The sequence below is a fragment of the Dendropsophus ebraccatus genome, chromosome 9, assembly GCF_027789765.1.
Source record: "Dendropsophus ebraccatus isolate aDenEbr1 chromosome 9, aDenEbr1.pat, whole genome shotgun sequence".
Taxonomy (NCBI): domain Eukaryota; kingdom Metazoa; phylum Chordata; class Amphibia; order Anura; family Hylidae; genus Dendropsophus; species Dendropsophus ebraccatus.
This window is the reverse complement of record NC_091462.1, coordinates 14,018,710-14,041,873: the sequence shown is the minus strand read 5'-3', so window position 1 is coordinate 14,041,873 and position 23,164 is coordinate 14,018,710. Positions and strand designations below refer to the sequence as shown.

The following is a 23,164-nucleotide window of genomic DNA, read 5'->3' as shown; positions in this document are numbered from 1 at the left end:
AGTATGTCCAGTACTAGTTTGACATAGCATCAAGGTGGAGTGTGGACCCACCACACAAATAATTGGCTAGTCCTATTAAAACTTGTTCTGTTTTCTTTATGGGTGGAGCCTCCTTGTTCTGTTTTCTTTATGGGTGGAGCCTCCTTGTTCTGTTTTCTTTGTGGGTGGAGCCTCCTTGTTCTGTTTATGGGTGGAGCCTCCTTGTTCTGTTTTCTTTATGGGTGGAGCCTCCTTGTTCTGTTTTCTTTATGGGTGGAGCCTCCTTGTTCTGTTTTCTTTATGGGTGGAGCCTCCTTGTTCTGTTTTCTTTATGGGTGGAGCCTCCTTGTTCTGTTTTCTTTATGGGTGGAGCCTCCTTGTTCTGTTTTTTTTTTGGGTGCAGCCTCCTTGTTCTGTTTTCTTTATGGGTGCAGCCTCCTTGTTCTGTTTTCTTTATGGGTGCAGCCTCCTTGTTCTGTTCTCTTCATGAGTGGAGCCTCCTTGTTCTGTTCTCTTCATGGGTGGAGTCTCCTTGTTCTGTTCTCTTCATGGGTGGAGCCTCCTTGTTCTGTTCACCTTATGGGTGAAGCCTCCTTGTTCTGTTCACTTCATGGGTGGAGCCTCCTTGTTCTTTTCTTTTTATGGGTGGAGCCTCCTTGCTCTTTTCCCTTTATGGGTGGAGCCTCATTGTTCTTTTCCCTTTATTGGTGGAGCCTCCTTGTTCTTTTCTCTTTATGGGTGGAGCCTCCTTGTTCTTTTCTCCGTATGGGTGGAGCCTCCTTGTTCTTTTTCTGACTTTTGTTTACATTTTTGTTCCAGCATTGCACAATTCAAGTGCAATGTTTACGGGTTATCCTGTACGTACATGAGGAGTATGACTCTTTTGGCGGTTGCTGTATATCACCTGTATATGGCACTTTCACCATTTTTTCCCTCTGCAGTTGTCCCTATTGATTGTAGGCCACCTTCAATACACACATAGAAGAGGAGGTCTTGCTCCCCTCTATTTGTATATTACACTATACAACATTATACAGCAGTATTGAGCATTATAAGCTGTAAACACCTACAATCGCTGCAAATCATTTTTTATTTCTCCAGCTACTTCCTCTCTTCCCTTCTCCTTAGACTTCTATGGGCAGCTGTACCCTGATTCCTAGGTGAGCTTATCTGTGCAGGGATGGGTATAAGTAGTTTTTGGAGTGAATTATAAGCTTCACTTAGTTTCATAAAGTTTAGGGGTAGAAAGAATATGCCAAATAAATGGAGGAAGAGACCATTTTCTCTGATAAGATATATTACAAAATTTCTCATGTTCGTTTGTACTGTTAAGTTATGAAAAGTTTATTGACCACTATGGCAATAATCAGTATGTGTGACCTCGCAGGTGCTCAGGATTACCCCTCCTCAGTGTTAATATGTATAATACAGTGTATTTTCTAGAATCCCCATGTTCTGGATTAGGATAGTCAGCGCAGTTATCCTATTACCTGTACCTCCATGGAAGGATTATTGGAAGAAACTAGAAATACACGGGAATTAACGACAGAAAGGGAAATATATATAGAATAGACTGGTCCACTAATCTCCCTGTGCAGTCCCGTATTCAGTTTCCATGGTAACCATATATTATGGCTTGTCTGCGGAGAATATATATTCTCTAGTTCTGTGCATATGATAGTCACATGGAGCCCATTCATTAACTTCCATCATCTGTAGCTCTGCAGTATGGGGTGCGCTCTCATCTCATAGACAATCATTTATATACGGCTCCGAAATTCATCCATGCCATAAAGGGGCCCAGCTGCTGCAAAACTACAATTCCCATCATGCCTGGACAGCTAAAGCTTTGGCTGTCCAGGCATGATGGGGATTGTAGTTTTCCAACAGCTGGAGGGCCACAAGTTTGACACCTATATCTAGACAATTATCAATATTTACTTTAACTCATATCAGGCATAAAAGGGTAAAAAATATAAAATATGGCTCATAATCCTGCACCAATCTCATTCTTGGTCCCCTAGAAAACCACTTGCGTCTCCATTATCCGGAATGCGGGTGATTTTTACTGTGTGGGATTATCGCCAGGAGTGCGGGCGCGGCAGCTGTTTTCTGCAGGAAGCTGCAGCCCGTCCCGGATTGTCGGGGATTTTCAGGCTTTTTTGGATATTCGATTTGGTGTCATCTGATCCATCACATATTTCACGTCGGTTTACTACGATGTATCAGGCTACAGCATATAGGAGTCATTAGCCGCCCACACAGCCCTCGCCAATAGGGGCTCATGTGTCAGTAATGTCACCCAGGGAGACTTTGTCACTATGTAAGAAATGTCATTTGCTTTAACAATGTTTACGGCACATTTCATCAATGTCTCTCGACTCTTGATAAATGTAGTGAAGGCATCTTGCTCTGTCACTGAATAGTGGTTAACTTCAGCTGCATCCCCCTCATAGGGTCATTGTTTCTATGACATATTCCTAAATATATTATCCAAACTTGAAAGTGTCACTGTCATTTTAGGAAAAAAACTTTTGACGTGTCAAAAATTTTGATCAGTCCAGGCCTAGTGTTCAGATCTGGAACGATCGTGAGAACGAAGAGAGGACCGAGCTGCGGAATCGGGCTCTATAGACTTACATGACGAGCTTAGTGAGGTCCTCTCCCGGCTTTCCCGATAGGTACGTGTCTGAACACTCAGACCTGAACAAATCAAAACTTTTAACGTCTCTGACATGTCAAAAGTTTTTTTGTTTAAACAGTAACACTTTTAAGACCTTCATATCCTCCCTCATGATGTCTGCTAAAACCCCTTGTCCTCTATGTACGTTAGCAGCTGCATTTTCTACATCTTTGGACTTCTCCTTGTTCACAAACATGTCAATTACTGAGCCTCCAACCTAGAATAGTCTCCCATTACTGCTTCCAGCTTTCCTGTTCTCGTCTTTCTCTTTGTCCTGTTCTCTTCATGGATGGCACCTCGCTGTCTTGATCTCTTTATGTGTGGAGCATTTTATTCTATTATCTTAGGAGTTGCACTTGCTTGACTTTTCATGGTTGGGGTCGCCTTGTCATGTTTTTTTATGTATGGTTCCTCAGTGTCCTTCATGGGTGGTGCCTTCTTGTTCTATTCTCTTCATAGGTGGACTCTCCTTGTTCTGTTCTGTTCATGAGTGGAGCCTCCACCTACTTTTTCTTCTGTTCTCTTTATGGGAGGACCGTCTTTATCCTGTTCTCTTCATGGATTGAGCCTTCTTCTTCTGTCCTCTTCATGGGTGGGGCTTCCTTCTGTTCTCTTCATGGGTGGAGCCTCCTTCTGTTCTCATGTAAGGAGTTTCTTTGTCCCATTCACGTTATGGGTGGAGCCTCCTTCTTCTGTTCTGTTCATGGGTGGGGCTTCCTTCTGTTCTCTTCATGGGTGGAGCCTCCTTCTGTTCTCCTCATGTAAGGAGTCTCTTTGTCCCATTCACGTTATGGGTGGAGCCTCCTTCTTCAATTCTCTTCATGGGTGGAGCCTCCTTGTCCTCTTCATGGGCGGAGTCTTACTGTCCTGTGCTCTCCTAAGTCTCTGGATTTTTCTGATTACTACAGTTTGGTCTGAGAACAGATCGGGATCCCTTGGCTGACTGTCTGCAATCATGCTACATGGCATATTCTATTTGCTACAGAAGTCATATCTTAATTTGTCCCCTTTTTAGCCTCTCTTTCTTTGAAACACCTGTCCATGCATTGTGTGTGGTAATGCAGCTCTATTCAAGTGAATGGGGCTGAGCTGCAATACCACACACAACCTGTAGACAAGTGTGGTACCAGTTGTTTTTTTTCTAAGAGAGCAGCCATGTGTCCAAACTTGTGACACATTGATATATGAGGCCCTTTGTTAACAATACATCACAGACGACCCCAAACACGAGCGCTTTTGACACCCCCGACAACATAAGCCTTTTGCCACCTGTCTTGGGGCTCTTATAATAAAGGGGGTGGCCTGAAGTTTCCATCTCCTGCTTCTTTCTTTTGCAGCGGCCACTAGAGGAACAATGCGGTATTACATGGATTTATTTGTATGGGTCATAAAGGGGGACCCCTATTTATAACAGCGATATGAGACACCTCCTCTACTTACTCTTTTCACCTAACAGTCTCTATAATTGTGTTTTTTCCTGACAATGAAAAGCAGTGTCCAAGACATTCCCTTTATAAATGGATCCTGTCCCAGAGGACCCTGAACAATGGCTGCCAGTGATCCGCCGGCGTCCGTGCCGGGAACAATTAATTGCGGCTTTTATTGACTATTGAGAGTAACACAATAAAGAGCAATAAATACAACCCCTCTCCCGCCATGTTTCCGGCATGGCAGAAAGGTTCCTTTAAGGCGCATATATATATATATATATATATATATATATATATATATATATATGTATAGTGTTTTTCTGCAGCAGATTCAGGCGAGTGCTGGTAACGTCTGCTGAGGCTGAAAATAAACCCGGGTTCTGCTCCTTTTGCAAAAACTCACACCTACATGTTTCTGTGGATGCAAACGCCAAGAAGCTGCGAGTTTTTTCTTCTCATTTGCAGAATTACCAACTGTGATAATTCATCAATATTCATGGCCTCGCGGTTAACGCTCTCCCTCCCGGCTAGAAATACACTTTACAAAGTTTTTTCCCCCACTACGACCCCCCCCCCCCTCTCTCCATCTGCCAGAGTTATCCTTACAGATGTTGCAGAGCTGAGTTTGCTATTGGTATCTGACGTAGTTGCTGCCATGTACGTAGGTTGCAGATGTACAGGTGTGCAATGTAGCAGAGCTGAACGAGTTGTTACTGTTAAGGGATTCACAGTTATAATGGAGCTAATACTGTGCCGTGTAGCAGAGCTGAACCCACACATGTGCCAGAATCACGTCCGCCTGATGTAGCAGTGCTGGATTCCTCAGTTTGTGCCATATAGACAAGATAGTGTAGCTATTAAATGTAATAATATGGTTCCCGATATGTAGCGGAGTTGTGTTTGTCTCCAGTGGGGAGGGGAGTTTGCCTACAGTAGCCTATACGCTTTGTCATATTTAGTGTACTCGAGTTTGTCTCCAGTACCATAAACGCTTTGTGGTATGTAGCAGAGTTACTTTTACCTCTGGTTGTGTTAATGGTGATATGTAGCAGATCTGAGTTTGTTTCCAGTAGCGTAAATGCTTTGTAATAGATACCGGAGCGGAGTTTGTCTGCGGTAACATACAGTACACAATTTTCCCACTATAACAGAACAAGGAATCTGCAAGGTAGCGGTGCTCAGTTTGCACGTTGGGCTACAGCTGTGTTTGCCATATGTAGTTGTGAAGTGAATGACATGTAGCAGAGCTGAGTGCGTCCAGGGTAGTTACTGTGTCTCCAGATATGCATATCTTTGTAGCAGAATCAAGTTTTTCAGAGGTAGCAGAGTTGAGTTTGTCCATTGTAGGACACACAGTTGTGTCTGATGTAGTGGAGCTGAGTTTGTTATGAATTGTTACCTATTTCATCTGGTAAACACTTACCTCCATAGAAAACACTTCAGCTGAATGTGCGAGTTATTAGATGTGACCCTAGAGAGACTCACCCCCACACCCCCCCAGTGTCCTAACATTTCGGTTGCATTCCCGCCCGCCGCTGATGTTGTGCCTCTGTGCCGCTCAGGCATTTCCTAGACCGCAGTCAAGATGCCGTGCGCTTATTTCCTCCATTGACCCTGTCACTTTCCAGATCCTCAGGTTTGTCAGAGAATGGAACAGTTTGACAGCGATGAAGCAGAGGATAATCCGTAAGAGCGGCCTGATCTTCAGCCACCCCGCTCTAGCCGCAGGAGAACTCTCCAAGCAGCACTCAACGCACAGCAGCACCAAGAGGTAGGAGCGCTTCAGCTGGGCGAGAAGGGTGCACTCCAATCACAGCAAAAAAGTGGAGGCTATTGTGTGCCGCAAATTATGGCGGGTCGCGCTGACTCAATCGCTCCTCCTGGGGGAAATTGATTTTTTCTTATGTTATAGGTAAAAACTAAGAAAGAGAAAGATCACATGACGTCTGCCGGTAATCCCCATTGATGGTAATCCGCGTCTATGGGCGTCCGCGCTCATCACGTTTGGAACGCGGCCAAGAAAACATTCATTTCTTATAGAGACACTAAGTGAAGTCTATCTCATCTCTGGTTACTGTGGCGCCATGTCTCTGTAAGCCGGCGGTACTATATAAGGACCTCTCTGGGTCAAAGAAACTAGGCCATGAATTTCCCCTTGAAATTGATGTGACGTGGAATCTAGATGAGAATGAGAAGACGGATGTGTCTGTAAAGGTGTCTGGGTCCCCTTAAAGGGGTTTTGCGGGACTTTTTGGTTAACAGTCCATCCTCAGGATAGGTCATCACTATCACTAGAGTCACTGTGCTCACATACACAATACAGAGATGGAAGTGGACAGCGCCATACATTTTGTAGTGGCCATATAGGGTTACTGCAGATTAGCAGTCATTCACATCAATGTGAGCTGAGCTGCAGTAACCCAACATGGCCACTACACCGTGTGTGGCGCTTCTGTCTGCATTTACTGTCTATGAGGGCGCTGCGGCTTTAACATACAGCTGACTGGCGAGGATGTCCGGTGTATGACCCCCTTTGATCCTCTTAAAACTTTCAGTGGAGTAGAATGTTAAATTTAAAGGGGTTCAAAGACAGGGTAAACAACATTTCCCATCATTCTCCTGTTTTCCTGCTTTTTTTCCCATTTTTTTCATCCTTTTTTTGCATAAATGTCGGTATTATACAGCTGGCGGATTTCAGAGCGGCGTCTCCTCCGAGGATCTGTCCACTCTGTTATTCTAACATTACACTTCTGACAGGCCGGAGAACTCCCTTAATCCGTGGACTTTATTACGGCCGCTGTCACGTATGTCAGAACCGCCGCAGGTGTCGTTTTTTTTTCGTCAGGCTCTTGGATGGGGGCTCTACGTGTCGCACTTTTTACGCTTTGATCAAATCTACTTGTTGCCAAGCAACACGAGACTTGTGGTAGAGAAAAAAATAGCTAAAAATAAGATATCTGTGAAAAAAACGGAAAAGAACCCCGTAATAATAACCTGAACCCTGCAACCCTGAACCGTCAGGAACATCACGCGATAAGATCCGGACGCATTATCATACATCCGCGCAATTTACTCTTTCTTTGTATACAGCACCAGTCCTGATATCTGTCCCTGTCTACTTCTCCCTGTTATCAGCCACTTATCGCTTATAACAGGGGTAGGGAATCTTGGCTCTCCGGCTGTTGCAAACCTACAACTCCCATCATGATCAGACATGATGGGAGTTGTAGTTTTTCAACAGCTGGAGGGCTAGAAGTTCCCAATCCTTGCCATACAATGTATGCAGCCCTATGTAAAAGATTGCAGATAGTATTGGACCCACTTTAGGCCACTTCTTGTGATAGGTCGCCTTTTAAATCAATGATCAGCCAACATCCACGATGTCCATGTATCGCCTGCAGTCACACGCGCGCGTTGCCAGCTCTGCTATGTCTATAAGGCCACGTTCACACAGTGTATTTGCAGAGTGCAACGACGACTGTTGTTTAATAGCAGTGCCTCATTGAATAAGCCGTGTATAGAACACCGGCCATAGGGGGAGATTTATCATACATGGTGTAAAGTGAAACTGGCTCAGTCGCCCCTAGCAACCAATCAGATTCCACCTTTCATTTTCTAAAGAGTCTGTGAGGAATGAAAGGTGGAATCTGATTGGTTGCTAGGGGCAACTGAGCCACTTTACACCATGTAAGATAAATCTCCCCCAATGTGTATACACTATGGCCGTGGTTCTCTGCAGCCGCACAAAATAACTGTCAGGTCTATTCAGTGAACAACGGCCGTACAAAAAGCCTGTGCTCACAGTGATGTTCATCCGGCCGATACTGCAGTAATGGTTGGGTGAACATCTCAGACATCAGCCGTTGTTTATACAGTGTGTGAACATGGCCTAAACATGCACTTTATAGCACACCATGGATTAGGTGTTTTTTTTCGCAGCGTATTTAGGGACATGAAATAGATTTACTCCACCAATTCCATCTGTATTTTTTCCTTGAATTCAATAGGAAAACGCTGCACACTTGAAGCATTTGAAAAAGTCAATGATACGTACTTATTTTGGGGCGTAACACTTCAGATTATTCCCTAACCTGATTTGCATAAAAATATTTCAAAAAGTCCAAATAAAATATAAAAATAAATATAAAAATTTATATATATAAAAAAAAAGTGTCATAGAACGTGTATTTTGCACGTCCATCACAAAACCATCCAGTGATAATGCCACAAATCGCCATGTGTGAGCTCCCGGGCCAATGTAATCTCCTGTGTTTCCCAGATTCGGATGTTACATTCGTGTGTTACCCAGACCAGAGACCTGACTGGGATGTGACACTACCTGCGCCCAGTATGTGGCGCCAGCTGACGCCTGCCCTAATGTCCGAGCCTGGCTGCTTCCTAATTAGCAGAGCCGCTTCCGCGCCATTCCCTCCTGATAAAAAATTTAAGATGACATTTTACAAACCCGGAACAGAAAACAAAAAAACCAAAAAAAAATCAATATTTAAGTAGAAGAACGGTAAGCAGAGCCTAAGCGCGGGGGCGCAGCAGTGATAAAGTACGAGTGTTGTATCACACACACGGCCCGGCTCGGTGTAATGGGGTCTCACATACATGTTGTTGTTTGATCGCCTTCTCTTCGCAGGTACCTGACCAAAGAAGATGTCGCTGCCGCCTCATTAAGCAAAGTTCAGAGCAGCGGGGGGAGCGTGAGGCTTGTCAGCAGGGAGCGAACCTCGTCCGTCAAAGAAAAGGTGTCTGCGGCTACAGCTGCGGGACCCCCCACCCGGTAAGTGCTGTGCGCGCTGACAGATGCAGCCATCACCGCAACCTCCGCGCCACCACCGCTCACATCATTCCCCTGACTTTTCCTTCATCTTTAAAGGTTCACAGGTTGTTGTTTTTTTTTTTTTGTTTTGTTTTATCACCTTTGTAAAACTGAAAGGAAAAATCCTAATAAAAATATAAGAGGGCTCCGATCCTGAGATTGTGGGGTGACAGTCCGCTATGATTGCATCCTCCGCGGCCAGTCTGTGTACCGGAGCTTAATAAGATTTTACGGTAAATAAAGCAAAATGAGGAAGCGCAGAAGGCCGGGATTTATAGGGGATTTATTATTATTAGGGTGTCTGATAGCGGCGGCCGTAACACAGGACTGGGGGAGGGGCATCTTCACCGCTACGGGGACAAAGATATCCTATAAGGGGAAAGTACATGTGTGCAGAACAGCAATTCACATTCACTGATTGGCTGAGAGGGATAACCAGACCCCAGAAGACTTCTTAAAGGGGTATTCCGGACATTAAAATGTGCTTGTCGTTTTAAAAAAAACTCTTGACATGTCATATCAAAAGTTTTGATCAGTCCATGTCTGAGTGTTCAGACTTGTACCGATCGGGGGTCTCCTGTGACATCATCAGGTCCTCCACAGAACACTCCTGATTAATCCAACATGGACTCGTCTCAGCCATGACAGATTATTCAACCAATCACTGACCGAAGCAGGACAGCACCGCGGACAGTGATTGGCTGAGCAGGCTGTGACTGCCAAGATAGGATCGTTCAGATGATGTCAGAGGACACCGGGGGAGCACGGAGGTGTAAAAATAGCCTCTTTGTTATGTTCTCCCCAGGGGCTGCAACATGTTAATAGTTTAAGCGGAATACCCCTTTTATGAAACAGACATACTGCATACAGCGTTTACCTTGACCTCAATAATGAATCAGTATTTAGTGAGCTCCCCCTAGTGGTGGCTCTGTGCAAGCAGAAAAATTGACGCTCTGTATCAAAAAAATGGATAAAGACGATAAAGATATAGTAAGAGATTATTCAGAGGAGATTTGGAATCTCAAAGGGAACCAGTCCTTCTTATAATGCATATAATGCTGTTAGCTGTAACTAATAGAGCTAAAGGGTTTTCTAACCATGCTTGGCATGCCGCCTGTGTTAGGGTATAGAAGAAAGTGAGGGAGGCCGGAATTAGTCATATGGGCTGAGCCGGCCTGTAACTAGTCACAGCGCGCTCTGCAGGGAGGACTTCTAGAAGCCTCTTTGCCTGTCAATCATACCTGCAGAGCGTGTTGACAGGAAGAGAGCTGTGATTTGTAAGGGTCTGGCTCCGCCCATATGACTAGTTCTGGCCTCCCTCACACCATGTGAGCTCCCTCACAAACTCAGCTATGGGCATGATAAAGTCTATTCAGATTTACATCCTCATCCTAATTCACTGACAGCTAGCAGAGGTTTTCAGCAAAAACTACAGTAATCCCTTTTATTTGACCAAAGATTTTTTCTTTCCTAAACTGCGGCTCTCCATCTGTACTACAACCCCCAGCATGCCTGTGCTAGGAGTTGTCTTTTTGCTCCATCTGGAAAGTCCTAGGTTGGGGAACCCCGAATGGCAGGGGGAACCTTTGGCCCTCCAGTTGTTGCAAAACTACAATTCCCATCATGCCTGGACAGCAAAAGCGAAGCATGATGGGAGTTTGTAGTTTTGCAACAGCTTAAGGGCCGCAGGGGAATCCTGCTCAGAACATTGATGGAGGTTGTAGTTTTTTAAAAGATGGAGGCACAACTTTATGATTAGTGATCAAGGCATGATGGGAGTAGTAGTTGCACAGCAGCTGGCAAGTCATAGGTTGGAGAACGCTGCTTAGGAAATGGGTGTTGTAGTTGTGCAGCAGCTGGCGAGTCACAGGTTGGAGAACACTGCTTAGAGAATGTTGGGAGTAGTAGTTGCGCAGCTGGGTATGATGCGCCACATGGGGAGATCAGCGGCGCCGTCACATTATTGAGGAATCGGTGTGCACTTGTTCTCGGTGTCTCGGGAGACGCAGATCTATTTAGTGTTGCAGCGGCGGTGCGGGCAACGTGATAATTGTTCAGTCCTCCGTGTAATGAAGTTTGCTCTTCACGTTATTAACAATCGGCCGGGCAGACGGCGACCTGAAACCGCTCTGAAGTTTCGGTTTAATATCCGGCTCCGGCCAAAGTAATGAAGGCGAGAAACCCCGAGCAAATCAATCTCCGAGATGATCCGCAGCCGCGTGTCGGGATTGTTACTTGTGTGGAGTCTGGAAGTGCAGACCCCGAGTCCTCAGATGTCCTCCTGTGTTATACGCCCCCCTCTCCTGTGTTATACGACCCCCTCTCCTGTGTTATACGGCCCCCCTCTCCTGTGTTATACGACCCCCTCTCCTGTGTTATACGCCCCCCTCTCCTGTGTTATACGGCCCCCTCTCCTGTGTTATACGGCCCCCTCTCCTGTGTTATACGCCCCCTCTCCTGTGTTATACGACCCCCTCTCCTGTGTTATACGCCCCCCTCTCCTGTGTTATACGGCCCCCTCTCCTGTGTTATACGACCCCCTCTCCTGTGTTATACGGCCCCCTCTCCTGTGTTATACGGCCCCCTCTCCTGTGTTATACGGCCCCCTCTCCTGTGTTATACGGCCCCCTCTCCTGTGTTATACGCCCCCCCTCTCCTGTGTTATACGGCCCCCCTCTCCTGTGTTATACGCCCCCCCTCTCCTGTGTTATACGCCCCCCCTCTCCTGTGTTATACGGCCCCCCTCTCCTGTGTTATACGCCCCCCCTCTCCTGTGTTATACGGCCCCCCTCTCCTGTGTTATACGGCCCCCTCTCCTGTGTTATACGCCCCCCTCTCCTGTGTTATACGCCCCCCCTCTCCTGTGTTATACGGCCCCCTCTCCTGCTTTATAAGGCCCCCTCTCCTGCGTTATACGGCCCCCTCTCCTGTGTTATACGGCCCCCCTCTCCTGTATTATACGGCCCCCTCTTCTGTGTTATACGCCCCCCTCTCCTGTGTTATACGCCCCCCTCTCCTGTGTTATAAGGCCCCCTCTCCTGCGTTATACGACCCCCTCTCCTGTGTTATACGGCCCCCTCTCCTGTGTTATACGGCCCCCTCTTCTGTGTTATACGCCCCCCTCTCCTGCGTTATACGACCCCTCTCCTGTGTTATACGGCCCCCTCTCCTGTGTTATACGGCCCCCTCTCCTGTGTTATACGGCCCCCTCTCCTGTGTTATACGGCCCCCTCTCCTGTATTATACGGCCCCCTCTCCTGTGTTATACGCCCCCCTCTACTGCGTTATACGGCCCCCTCTCCTGTGTTATACAGCCCCCTCTCCTGTGTTATACGGCCCCCTCTCCTGTGTTATACGGCCCCCTCTCCTGTGTTATACGGCCCCCTCTCCTGTGTTATACGGCCCCCTCTCCTGTATTATACGGCCCCCCTCTCCTGTGTTATACGGCCCCCTCTCCTGTGTTATACGGCCCCCTCTTCTGTGTTATACGGCCCCCCTCTCCTGTGTTATACGGCCCCCTCTTCTGTGTTATACGGCCCCCTCTCCTGTGTTATACGGCCCCCTCTCCTGTGTTATACGGCCCCCCTCTCCTGTGTTATACGGCCCCCCTCTCCTGCTTTATACGGCCCCCTCTTCTGTGTTATACGGCCCCCTCTCCTGTGTTATACGGCCCCCTCTCTTGTGTTATACGGCCCCCTCTCCTGTGTTATACGGCCCCCTCTCCAGAGTTATACGGCCCCCTCTCCAGCGTTATACGGCCCCCCTCTCCTGCGTTATACGGCCCCCTCTCCTGTGTTATACGGCCCCCTCTCCAGAGTTATACGGCCCCCTCTCCAGCGTTATACGGCCCCCTCTCCAGCGTTATACGGCCCCCTCTCCTGTGTAAGCGACAACCACTGGGGCCCAGGAGAATGACAGGAACTTATACTCAGGTCCATCCGGCCGTGCCCTAATGTCTGTCATATGGATGGGAAGGACAGTCCTTCTGTCCTTCTCATCAAATACAATAAGGTTTACATGGAGCCTCCGACCCAGGTGTGAACATAGCCTAAAGCAGTCCTAGCATTAAGGAGTCATAGAAGTCATGTCCACCATTGGGATGGGTTCACACAATGAAGTAAAATCAGACGCGTCCCTGGATTTCTGCATCAGATTTGCAGCCTTCATGCCACAGGTTTGGATGAAGATTCAGCCTCTGTGATGGGGTTTAAGAAAATATATGCCCAAGGGAAGGGGGGAGTCGTAGTTACAGCTGGAGAGGCAGAGGTTAGGGAATGATGGGAGTAGTAGTTACAGCTGGAGAGGCACAGGTCAGGGAATAATGGGAGTAGTAGTTACAACTGGAGAGGCACAGGTCAGGCGATGATGGGAGTAGTAGTTACAACTGGAGAGGCACAGGTCAGGCGATGATGGGAGTAGTAGTTACAACTGGAGAGGCACAGGTCAGGCGATGATGGGAGTAGTAGTTACAACTGGAGAGGCACAGCTCGGGGAACACCTCTCAGAGTGTGGTAAGAGATGTAGTTTTACAACAGATGGAGACCCTTAAGTTGGGGAGCACTGCTCAGGGCATGCTGGGAGTTTTTTGTATTGGTCCTAATGGCTCTGAGTATGTTACTTGATTTAGAGGGTTTTCAGTATGGTATGCTGCTCACTGTATAAGATGTCTGCTTGCTGTCAGTGAATCCTCTCGCTCATATGTAGATGCAGGTTGGGTGCCGTCACAGTGTATCAGCGCCATTCCTTATATCCCCATATGATGATATGTGCTATAAGACACTGTGCAGGTAAGTGGCAGGGTCCTGGGCGGTGACCTGTGGGGGCGGCCCAGGCACTGGCAGCCATTATAGCACATCCTGCTGCCCCGGAGCCCCCGTCCATCTCTTCTTTCACTGTTTACAAAGTGTGAATAAATAATTCAGCGGTGTTCTTGTTTTACGAGGGTAAATATAGCTTACAAGCTATGGAATATCTGCACATTAAGCCGCGGAGGGGGCGGGGGGCTCGCAGCCAGACAGCGGTTAGAGCCAAATGGATGGCGACTTTAATGGAAGAGGCGCAATGGGCGATGTGCACAATATCGAAGAATTAACACTTCATTCCTGATGCGGCTTCCTGAGCGGCTCTCTGCCTCTTATTAGTTTCACAGTGTGAAGTGGTAATAAGACAGTGATTATTATGCAGCCGACGCCGCTTGGCTGGAACTTCTTCATCTTCTTACAATAATGTTTCCAATATTAGGACTGAAGGCCAGAATGGCGCAGGGTGCCCGCCGGACGGTGACGACAGAGGCTACCTGCAAGCCATGGACAGCGATGGGAACCCTCTGTGCGTCTACTGCCAGGAACCCTGCCGGATGGCGTCTCAGGATCAGGCGGTGGCGGCGGCCTGGGACAACCGATTCTGCAGCCGCAAATGTCAGGACGATTTCCTGATCCGCTCCAACCAGAGTTACATGAGGGCAAAGGTGTTCGAGACGGAGCACGGCGTGTGCCAGCAATGCTGCCTGAACGCACACGAGCTGTTCCTGAGCGTGCGAGATGCCCCCTTCAGTCAGCGGAAGGGATTGCTGGAGAGCACATGGATGGCACAACTCCCGCTAGATCAGGTACCCACTGGGGGGATCACCTATCAGTGCTCCTATTGTGTTAAAGGGGAACTCCTTCATATCAACTGGTTTCAGAAAGTTATATAGATTTTTAATTTACTTCTATTTTCAAATCTCCAGTCTTCTAGTACGTATCAGCTGCTGTATGTTCTGCAGGAAGTGGCTTATTCTTTCCAGTCTGATACAGTGCTCTCTGCTGCCACCTCTGTCCATGTCAGGAACTGTTCAGAGCAGGAGAGGTTTTGTGTCAGACTGGAGAGAATACACCACCTCCTGCAGGACATACAGCAGCTAATAGGTACTGGAAGACTGGAGATTTTTCAATAAAAGAAAATTACAAATCTTGCACTTGCTGGGAGCAGTGGATTTAAAAAAATGTTTTTTTATGAACTGCCCCTTTAATATAATTTCTGATTGAACCTTTCCCGCAGTTAAATGAGCTGATCCGGAACCCCACAGAAGGCCAGTTCTGGCAGGTGGATCACATCAGACCTGTGTACGGCGGAGGCGGGCAATGCGCGCTGGACAATCTGCAGACCCTGTGCACCGTGTGCCACCGAGAGGTGAGACCCTGCATTCATCTGCTGTGTCGTATCACTTATGGACAGATGTAGCAGAGCTGAGACCGTGAAAGCAATGTTCCCCAACAGGGGGCTCTCCAGCTGTTCCAGAACTACAACTCCAGAACAATGTCCTGACTGGTGGATACTGAGAAGTGTAGTTTTGCCCCAGCTGGAGGAGCACTTACCCCCCACCACCTGTCAGTGCACGATGACTTATAGCTTTACATACAGCTCTTAAAGGAACACACCAGATAATTCTTGATACATTTTGCTCTGTTAGAGGTGAGGTGCAGGGAGATCATCTGAAAGGTAAGTACAACCCCTGAAAAGGTTAATGACAAACTCGCCTCTACTACATCAGTGTCAGTGATACTACCATCTGCGTAATTATGTGTATGTTTTTCTTCTATCTTAAAGGGCCCCGTCGTCTAATTTATAAAACATACGACCCCTCCTCCGACATTTACAAATGTCATTAGTCTGTGACCCCGGTGACCCCACGTCGGGGGTAATCTGTGGGGCGAGAGAAATGAATTAGCTACTGAAATTGCATTTGTGACTTATTTGTCAGGAGATCAGAGCTCCCCGGGGGTCAGCATCGTCCGGTGACCCCTCATATCACCTGACATACTTCAGCCCAGCCGGGAGAATGAAGATTTGGTGGAAGGTGGGGAAAAAAAACAACATAATAAATAGAAATGGAGTTGTTGCCTCCTGGAGAGACGCACCACAAAGATGCTGCGTGTAATAGCGCCCCCTCTGGGAAAGCGGAGGACTCACACATGGCAGAGGACTCCAACCAGGGTCATTCTCTGTAGTTCTCCATCTGGCTCAGACCGCCATGATGACTTCCTCCAGCCTCGACTCATTTCTGCTCAGCACCGCTATACATACACCCAATCTATGGCGCCCCGTACAGTAACAGCGCCCCCCATGGGGACCCCACAGTAATTGTACATCCTTTTCTCTTTGCTGCATAGATCTTTTGCCACCATAGAGTAAATATGCAGACACCCATATAGTAGATAGGTTCTCCCCCGTTGAGTAGGCAAAGCCCCATTTACTACACCACTAATCCCCTACAATAAGTAGATCCCCTACAATATGAGAAAAAGATCCCCCTCCTCCCATTAGGCAGATAGGCAGAACCCCACATTAGATAGATAAGTAGACTCCCCAACATGTACATTATGTAGATAGGCAGATTCTCCTTCCTCCCTATTAGGTAGGTAGGTAGGCAGGCAGGCAGTCCTCCCATTAGGCATATAGGCTGACCCCCCTCCTCTCATTAGGTAGTTAGGCAGAACTCCAAATTAGATAGATAAGTAGACCCCCCAGCACACACATTATGTAGATAGACAGATCCTCTCTTCTCTTCCCATCAGGCATACAGGTAGACCCCCTCCTCTTATTTCGTAGATAGACAGACTCCCCTCCTCTTGTTAGTTATGTAGATAGACAGATCCACCTCCTCCCATTAGATAGATAGGCAGACCCCCTCCTCTCATTAGGTAGATAGGCAGATCCTCCTCCTCTCATTAGGTAGATAGGCAGACACCCTCTTCCCCCTCCTCTCATTAGGTAGATAGGCAGACACCCTCTTCCCCCTCCTCTCATTGGGTAGATAGGCAGGCCCCCCCTCCTCTCATTAGGTAGATAGGCAGACCCCCCTCCTCTCCCTCCTCTCATTCGGTAGATAGGCAGACCCCCCTCTTCTCATTAGGTAGATAGGCAGACCCCCTCCTCCCCCTCCTCTCATTCGGTAGATAGGCAGACCCCCTCTTTCCCCTCCTCTCATTAGGTAGATAGGTAGACCTTCCTCCTCTCATTTGGTAGATAGGCAGACCCCCCTCCTCTCATTCGGTAGATAGGCAGACCCCCCCTCTTCTCATTAGGTAGATAGGCAGACCCCCTCCTCCCCCTCCTCTCATTCGGTAGATAGGCAGACCCCCCCTCCTCTCATTCGGTAGATAGGCAGACCCCCCCTCCTCTCATTCGGTAGATAGGCAGACCCCCCTCCTCTCATTTGGTAGATAAGCAGACCCCCCTCCTCTCATTAGGTAGATAGGCAGACCCCCCTCCTCTCATTTGGTAGATAAGCAGACCCCCCTCCTCTCATTAGGTAGATAGGCAGACCCCCCTCCTCTCCCTCCTCTCATTTGGTAGATAGGCAGACCCCCCCCTCCTCTCATTTGGTAGATAAGCAGACCCCCCTCCTCTCATTAGGTAGATAGGCAGACCGCCCCTCCTCTCATTTGGTAGATAGGCAGACCCCCCTCCTCTCATTAGGTAGATAGGCAGACCCCCCTCCTCTCCCTCCTCTCATTTGGTAGATAGGCAGACCCCCCCCCCTCCTCTCATTTGGTAGATGGCAGACCCCCCCCTCCTCTCATTTGGTAGATAGGCAGACCCCCCCCCCCCCTCCTCTCATTTGGTAGATAGGCAGACCCCCCCCCCTCCTCTCATTTGGTAGATAGGCAGACCCCCCCCCCTCCTCTCATTTGGTAGATAGGCAGACCCCCCTCCTCTCATTTGGTAGATAGGCAGACCCCCCCCCCCTCCTCTCATTAGGTAGATAGGCAGACCCCCCTCCTCTCCCTCCTCTCATTTGGTAGATAGGCAGACCCCCCCCTCCTCTCATTTGGTAGATAGGCAGACCCCCCTCCTCTCATTTGGTAGATAGCTTTCCTTCTGCTGGCTATTCCATGTCTGAGCTGCAGTGTTTTTCCCCACCAGTGGAGGCGCCATCCTCCTTCTCATCCGCTGCAGTGCAGTCTTCTCTCTATCATTTTTTGTGGCTCTTTTTAAATTTTTTTCTGGCTGCCGTTTCGCCTCATTAACTACATTTTCCTAATTTTTGGATTTTTTCCTCCGTCTAATGAGACGATGTGAATGAGCGGCAGCCGACCGTCCGCCGAGATGACTGCCTGATGACAGCGATAGAAGCTCCGAGCCGCCGCTGATGAGGCTCTGAGTGCCAAAAGCTGCCGGCTCATCCTCCGCTACTGAACAAGTCATTACAGCAGCCGCAGACACTTGCAGTCAGCACTGTTCTCGTAGAGGAAGCAGAACATTGCCGCTATACAGAGAGCCCCTTTAAGTGTTATACACCACCTAATAATGCTGAACTAAAAGGAATTCTTATATAGGCATTACTGACACAGTCCATAGCCATGTACAAAATTACAACCAACCTGATGTGTTTCAGTCTGGTGTGAGCATACCCTAAAGCTGGGGGTCCCATTGGTCGGAGCCTAGCTGATCTGTCCATTGGGGTGCCCCTTTAATGTCTTGCAGCTTATGTCCCACTTCTCACAGTTTATCTCACATCTGACGCTTTGATAAGAAGACGAGAAGAAGCTTCAAATAGTTTCCTAAAAGAATTACTGTAAACTAATGTGAGCCGTGTGGTAAGGAGATGAGCGGGAGCGACACCCCGGGATAGGGGGAAGAGCGGCAGGGGTGCACAGCAAGACATCATAGGGATATAGGAATGTCTATTGCTGTGAACTCCTGCTGTCACATAACTACAACTCCCAGTGTGCCTAGACAGCCGTATGCTGGGAGTTGTAGTTTTGCATCCTCTGGAGAACCACAAGTTAGAGATTACATAAGCGCCTTATGTCAGCTCATGGTTTCATCTGTATCTCGGAAAGCTGGGTAGCACCCAATATGGTCACCATTACAGAGGTAATGACCCAAATTCTGATCCTGGACAACCTGTTTAAAGGGGAACTATCAGCAGGTTAGACGAATCTAACCCACTGATATCACCCTATAGTGCACAGGGCTCTGAGGAGGAAGATATGTCTCTTACCTTCATCCTTGGCGCCATTCCTACGCGTTTTTATTGTAATCCTGTGTCCGGTAAAGGTGTTTGGAGCACTGCCCGCCCACAGAGCACCGATACGGCCAGCTCCACCGACCGGGAGCAGATCGGCACTCTTGGGGTGGGACAGTGCTCCAAACGGCCTTACCAGACAGAGATATACCTTCATCCTCAGCTCCCCGTGCACAATAGGGGGCTATGAGCAGGTAAGATTTTTTTCTAACCTGCTGATAGTTCCCCTTTTAAAGAGTTAGAAAAACATGGCTGCTTTCTTCCAAAAGCAGCGCCACTTTTGTCCCCAGGTTGTGTGCGGTATTACAAATTGTCTCTATTCCCATCACTTGAACTAAGCAGCAATACCGGACAGAGGGCAAGAGTAGCGCTGTTGCTGCGAGAAAGCAGCTATGGTTTCATAATCCTGGACATCCCCTTAAAGTAGAAATGATAAGGCAGTGATGGGGGGCACCAGTATAATATACGACACTTCATGTCTTCCCAGAGAACGGCCCGTCAAGCGAAAGAGAGGAGTCGATCCAAGAAGCTTTCCATGGCCTCCAAGTATGGATCCGACATCACCAAATTCTTTACCAAAGCCTAGTATGTCTCCTTGTGTGAATGTCTTGTATCAGTCATGTACTTGTTTTCTAACACTCTAAATTATGGGAAAAATAAAAGATTTGTTTTATTATAGGGAATGACCTATTGTTTAACAGTCATTACTTATTCTGCGTCTTGTGTATGGGGATCAGTCAGTACAATAGATTCCTGTTACACCCGGTCAGGGATGGGGAACCTTGGGCCCTCCAGCTGTTGCAAAACTACAATTCCCATCATGCCTGGACAGCCGAAGGCTGTCCAGGCATGATGGGAATTGTAGTTTTGCAACTGCTGGAAGGCCACAGGTTCTCCATCCCTGCGCTAGAAGTTACCCGACCAATGACTGGTAAGATCCATAAAGAGAAGGGTCATCGGTCACTAGGTCAGGTTCACACGTTGCATTATGTCTCTTGTATATCCTACAGCACCATATGTACTTACAGCCGCCTTAGTGACTGATATCAGACCTGAGCCGATGGAGAAACATTGGGAAGAAAGTTGGGCGGCTTCTTTAATAATCATCCCCCCCAAAAATGTTATATTAAAAGCCTGAAAAATTACCCAATATCCTCGAAGAACCCATCGTCATCACTTCCACGTAAGACAAATAACGCGGAGGAGAGATCGTCAGCAATAAAACGCTGTAAATAATTAATGAACAAAAATACTAACGAGGAAACGAGGCGATAAGAATAGAAAACGGCGCCCGAGAAGACAGGCGACATCTATCCTGACTCCCCTAATATCCGGAGAGACGCTCGGTTCACGGGGAGGTTGGGGATCGCACTAATTATCACATCCGAAAATGGTGAAAAATTAAAAAAAAAAGAATTAATGTAAATAAAATTAATACTAAAAATAATATAAATAACTACTAAAAAATAATAAATATATAATGAAATACTAAAAATAATATAAATATAAATAAATACTAAAATAATGTAAATATAAATAAATACTTAAAATAATAAATATATAATTAAATACTAAAAATAATATAAATATAAATAAATACTAAAATAATATAAATATAAATAAATACTTAAAATATATAATTAAATACTAAAAATCTAAATATAAATACTAAAAATATAGTTTATTAAATTCTAATTAAATACTAATGAAAATGAAAGTCTAAATATGAGTAAATACAAACAAAAAATAACACTGCTAAATATAATATTAAAGGAATAAATAGAAGAATTTTAGATTGTAGAAAAGCTAAAAAAAAAGAAATGCTCAAAAAATTTGCTATAAATTATCTTTTAAATAAATATTAAAATATACAAAACCTAAAAATAAATATTAAAAATTAAATAAAAATAAATGAAATTAAAAAAATAAACTAAGTGAACACTAAAAAAATAAATAAATAAATAACGCTTCAAATAAATAAACAATTGAATACTAAAAAGTAAAAAAACTAAAATAAATACTTAGAATTTTTTTTTATTCTAATATAATTTACATTATAATAAACCTTTTGGTAAAGTACGTGTCACCTTAAGTCTTGACGAAAAGATGGCACAAATTAAAAAAAATAAAAAAAAATACAAAAAGAAACAAACCTCCAGCATATGGTAGAGCTCACAGCATAGTAGCTACAATAGCGCCACCTCATGGCTGTGGTAATTATATGCCCAAAATGGCGCAAATCCTAATAATGTTGGCTGAGTTGCTTAGCCGGATGCTTCATTCTATCTTCTTTCTACACCTGTCATCCACATCACTAGATCCCACGCAGAACCTGTCACTCACGTTACGTTTGATAAACTCGCCCCACAATATGAACAGGAAATCCTATTCCGCCATTGTTTTACATGTAACGACATCCTTAATAAAACCCCCATTACATCCTCGCTGTCCCCGCAGATGTCATCAGCACCGACCAAAGACAGTCACTGATCTCTACATGAAAAGCCTCACTGACAACACAGCAGAGCTGAGGATGTAATGGTGGGAAGATTATAAGAGATCTCTATGGAGTGATCAGACTTTTTCCTTCACTTCCCCCGACTACTACACAAGCCACCTCCTGCCAATTTACTGCCGGTGACTGACAGTAGTCAGGAGTCTATAGAAAGGTGAGACGCCGATAGGAAATGTACAAGGATCATAAGCAGAAAAGGAAAAAAAGGGATATATAATTCATAGTTAAAGAAGCACACTGCAAACTATATTTTTTGCTTATATATTGCATCAAAGGCTGCTGATAGGGAGTAATGGGAAGGTTCTTGCGTGTCTCTTCTGGTTACCTGTCCTTGCTGATGTGGCAGGGATTGGTTTGCCGCCATGTTGGCTCGTATTTCCCCACTGAAATTATTTTCTAACTCCTCCCACATTTCCCATGAAGCCTCTGGATTTGTAGAGAAAAGGGGAGAGGTCTTGTTACTGCAATACAGCCCATTAGGGGGGTCCAGCCAGGTGATACGCATAGGCAGCTTTGTGTCAGTTCACATTATGTGCAGTTTTGATTCGTTTTTAGAGAAATATTGTCATCAGGAGAAAGCGATTTCAACTGTAATCACAATCAAGGTGTTTCATCAAGATTTGAAGTCTTCAGGCTGTGTTCATATGTTGCGTTTTTCAGAAGAAAAAATCTGAGCAATAATGCAGAAATAAAGCTATAAAATGCAACATATGAGCACAACCTCGGGGGAGGTGACAACTTATCTATATCCCGATCCCATAGAGATGGCAGGAGCATATACATAGAGCTAGATAGGATGGGGAGAGGTCTGATTGGTGGTGATGTCATCCTGTTGTTAATGGGAAGTCAGCTGACCCAGTGCAGACCACTTGCCTCTGACATTAAACACTGTGGTTTTCTGTGGGTCAGGCTGGTGATCACATGACCCAATTACAGTAATACACATTGATGCAGCTGTGCTGGGATGAAACAGATGGCACTGTAGGTCTAGTGTGTGTATTATATGGGCAAAAAAAAACTAGAATTAACTAATTTTGGGGTCAGTCCCATCGGCCTTAGATGCTGCAGCCACTCACATGGCCAGATGTATGTCTATGTCTGCAGTCTCTGGCTCTATTCCCTGCATATCTATATCAAAACAATGGGAGTTGTAGTTTTGCAACAGTTGCAGAGCCACAAGTTGGAGACCACTGGTTTATATCGTATTGGAATACGTATATACACTGCTAAGCAGCCCAGTGAGGGCGGAGCTGTAGTTCACGCACTATGATTGACAGCTCAGGCGCCTTCGCTTCACTTTGTCACAAATATGGTGGAAATAATAGAAAACTAGCAAATATTTGCATGTGAATGCATCATAAACCAACCCCCAGGTGACACTCGCTTTACGGCTAGATGAAAAATGGGCGTTTGTGACCAGATTAGACGCCATTTTCTGTGGTCGTGTCTGTATTTTCTTCTAAAAACCCGGACTGTACTCCGGCGTAAAACCAGAAGCATGGACCATAAATTCTGTCATGTAAGGAAGTGGCGCAGAGATGGCGCCCGTATGCTAATGAGCTGCATGGTGTTCGCACCCTGCGCCCAATTAAATCTGACACTGTGTAAATTGAACGCAGCGCTTCTGGCTCTGGAGTCGTCTATTTCTGTCTCCCCCCTCCTCGTGTTCCTGAGCTTTCAGATCCCTTGTACAGGGTGTTAAGGTTCCTGAACCAGA

The 23,164-nt window shown here is 46.3% G+C and overlaps 1 protein-coding gene across 7 annotated transcripts in view; it reads left to right on the top strand.

Moving 5' to 3' along the window:
* Positions 1–19,615, top strand: part of ZRANB3 (zinc finger RANBP2-type containing 3) — a 190,267-nt gene extending 170,652 nt beyond the window's left edge. For all 7 annotated transcript variants that reach the window (XM_069982610.1, XM_069982611.1, XM_069982614.1 and 4 more), the window contains 5 exons: positions 5,721–5,863; positions 8,738–8,881; positions 14,162–14,528; positions 14,960–15,091; positions 19,420–19,615. In XM_069982610.1, the coding sequence (XP_069838711.1) occupies positions 5,721–5,863; positions 8,738–8,881; positions 14,162–14,528; positions 14,960–15,091; positions 19,420–19,518 (885 nt within the window). In that variant the 3' untranslated portion in view covers positions 19,519–19,615. The remainder of the gene's footprint in view (positions 1–5,720; positions 5,864–8,737; positions 8,882–14,161; positions 14,529–14,959; positions 15,092–19,419) is intronic.
* Positions 19,616–23,164: the final 3,549 nt, after the last annotated feature.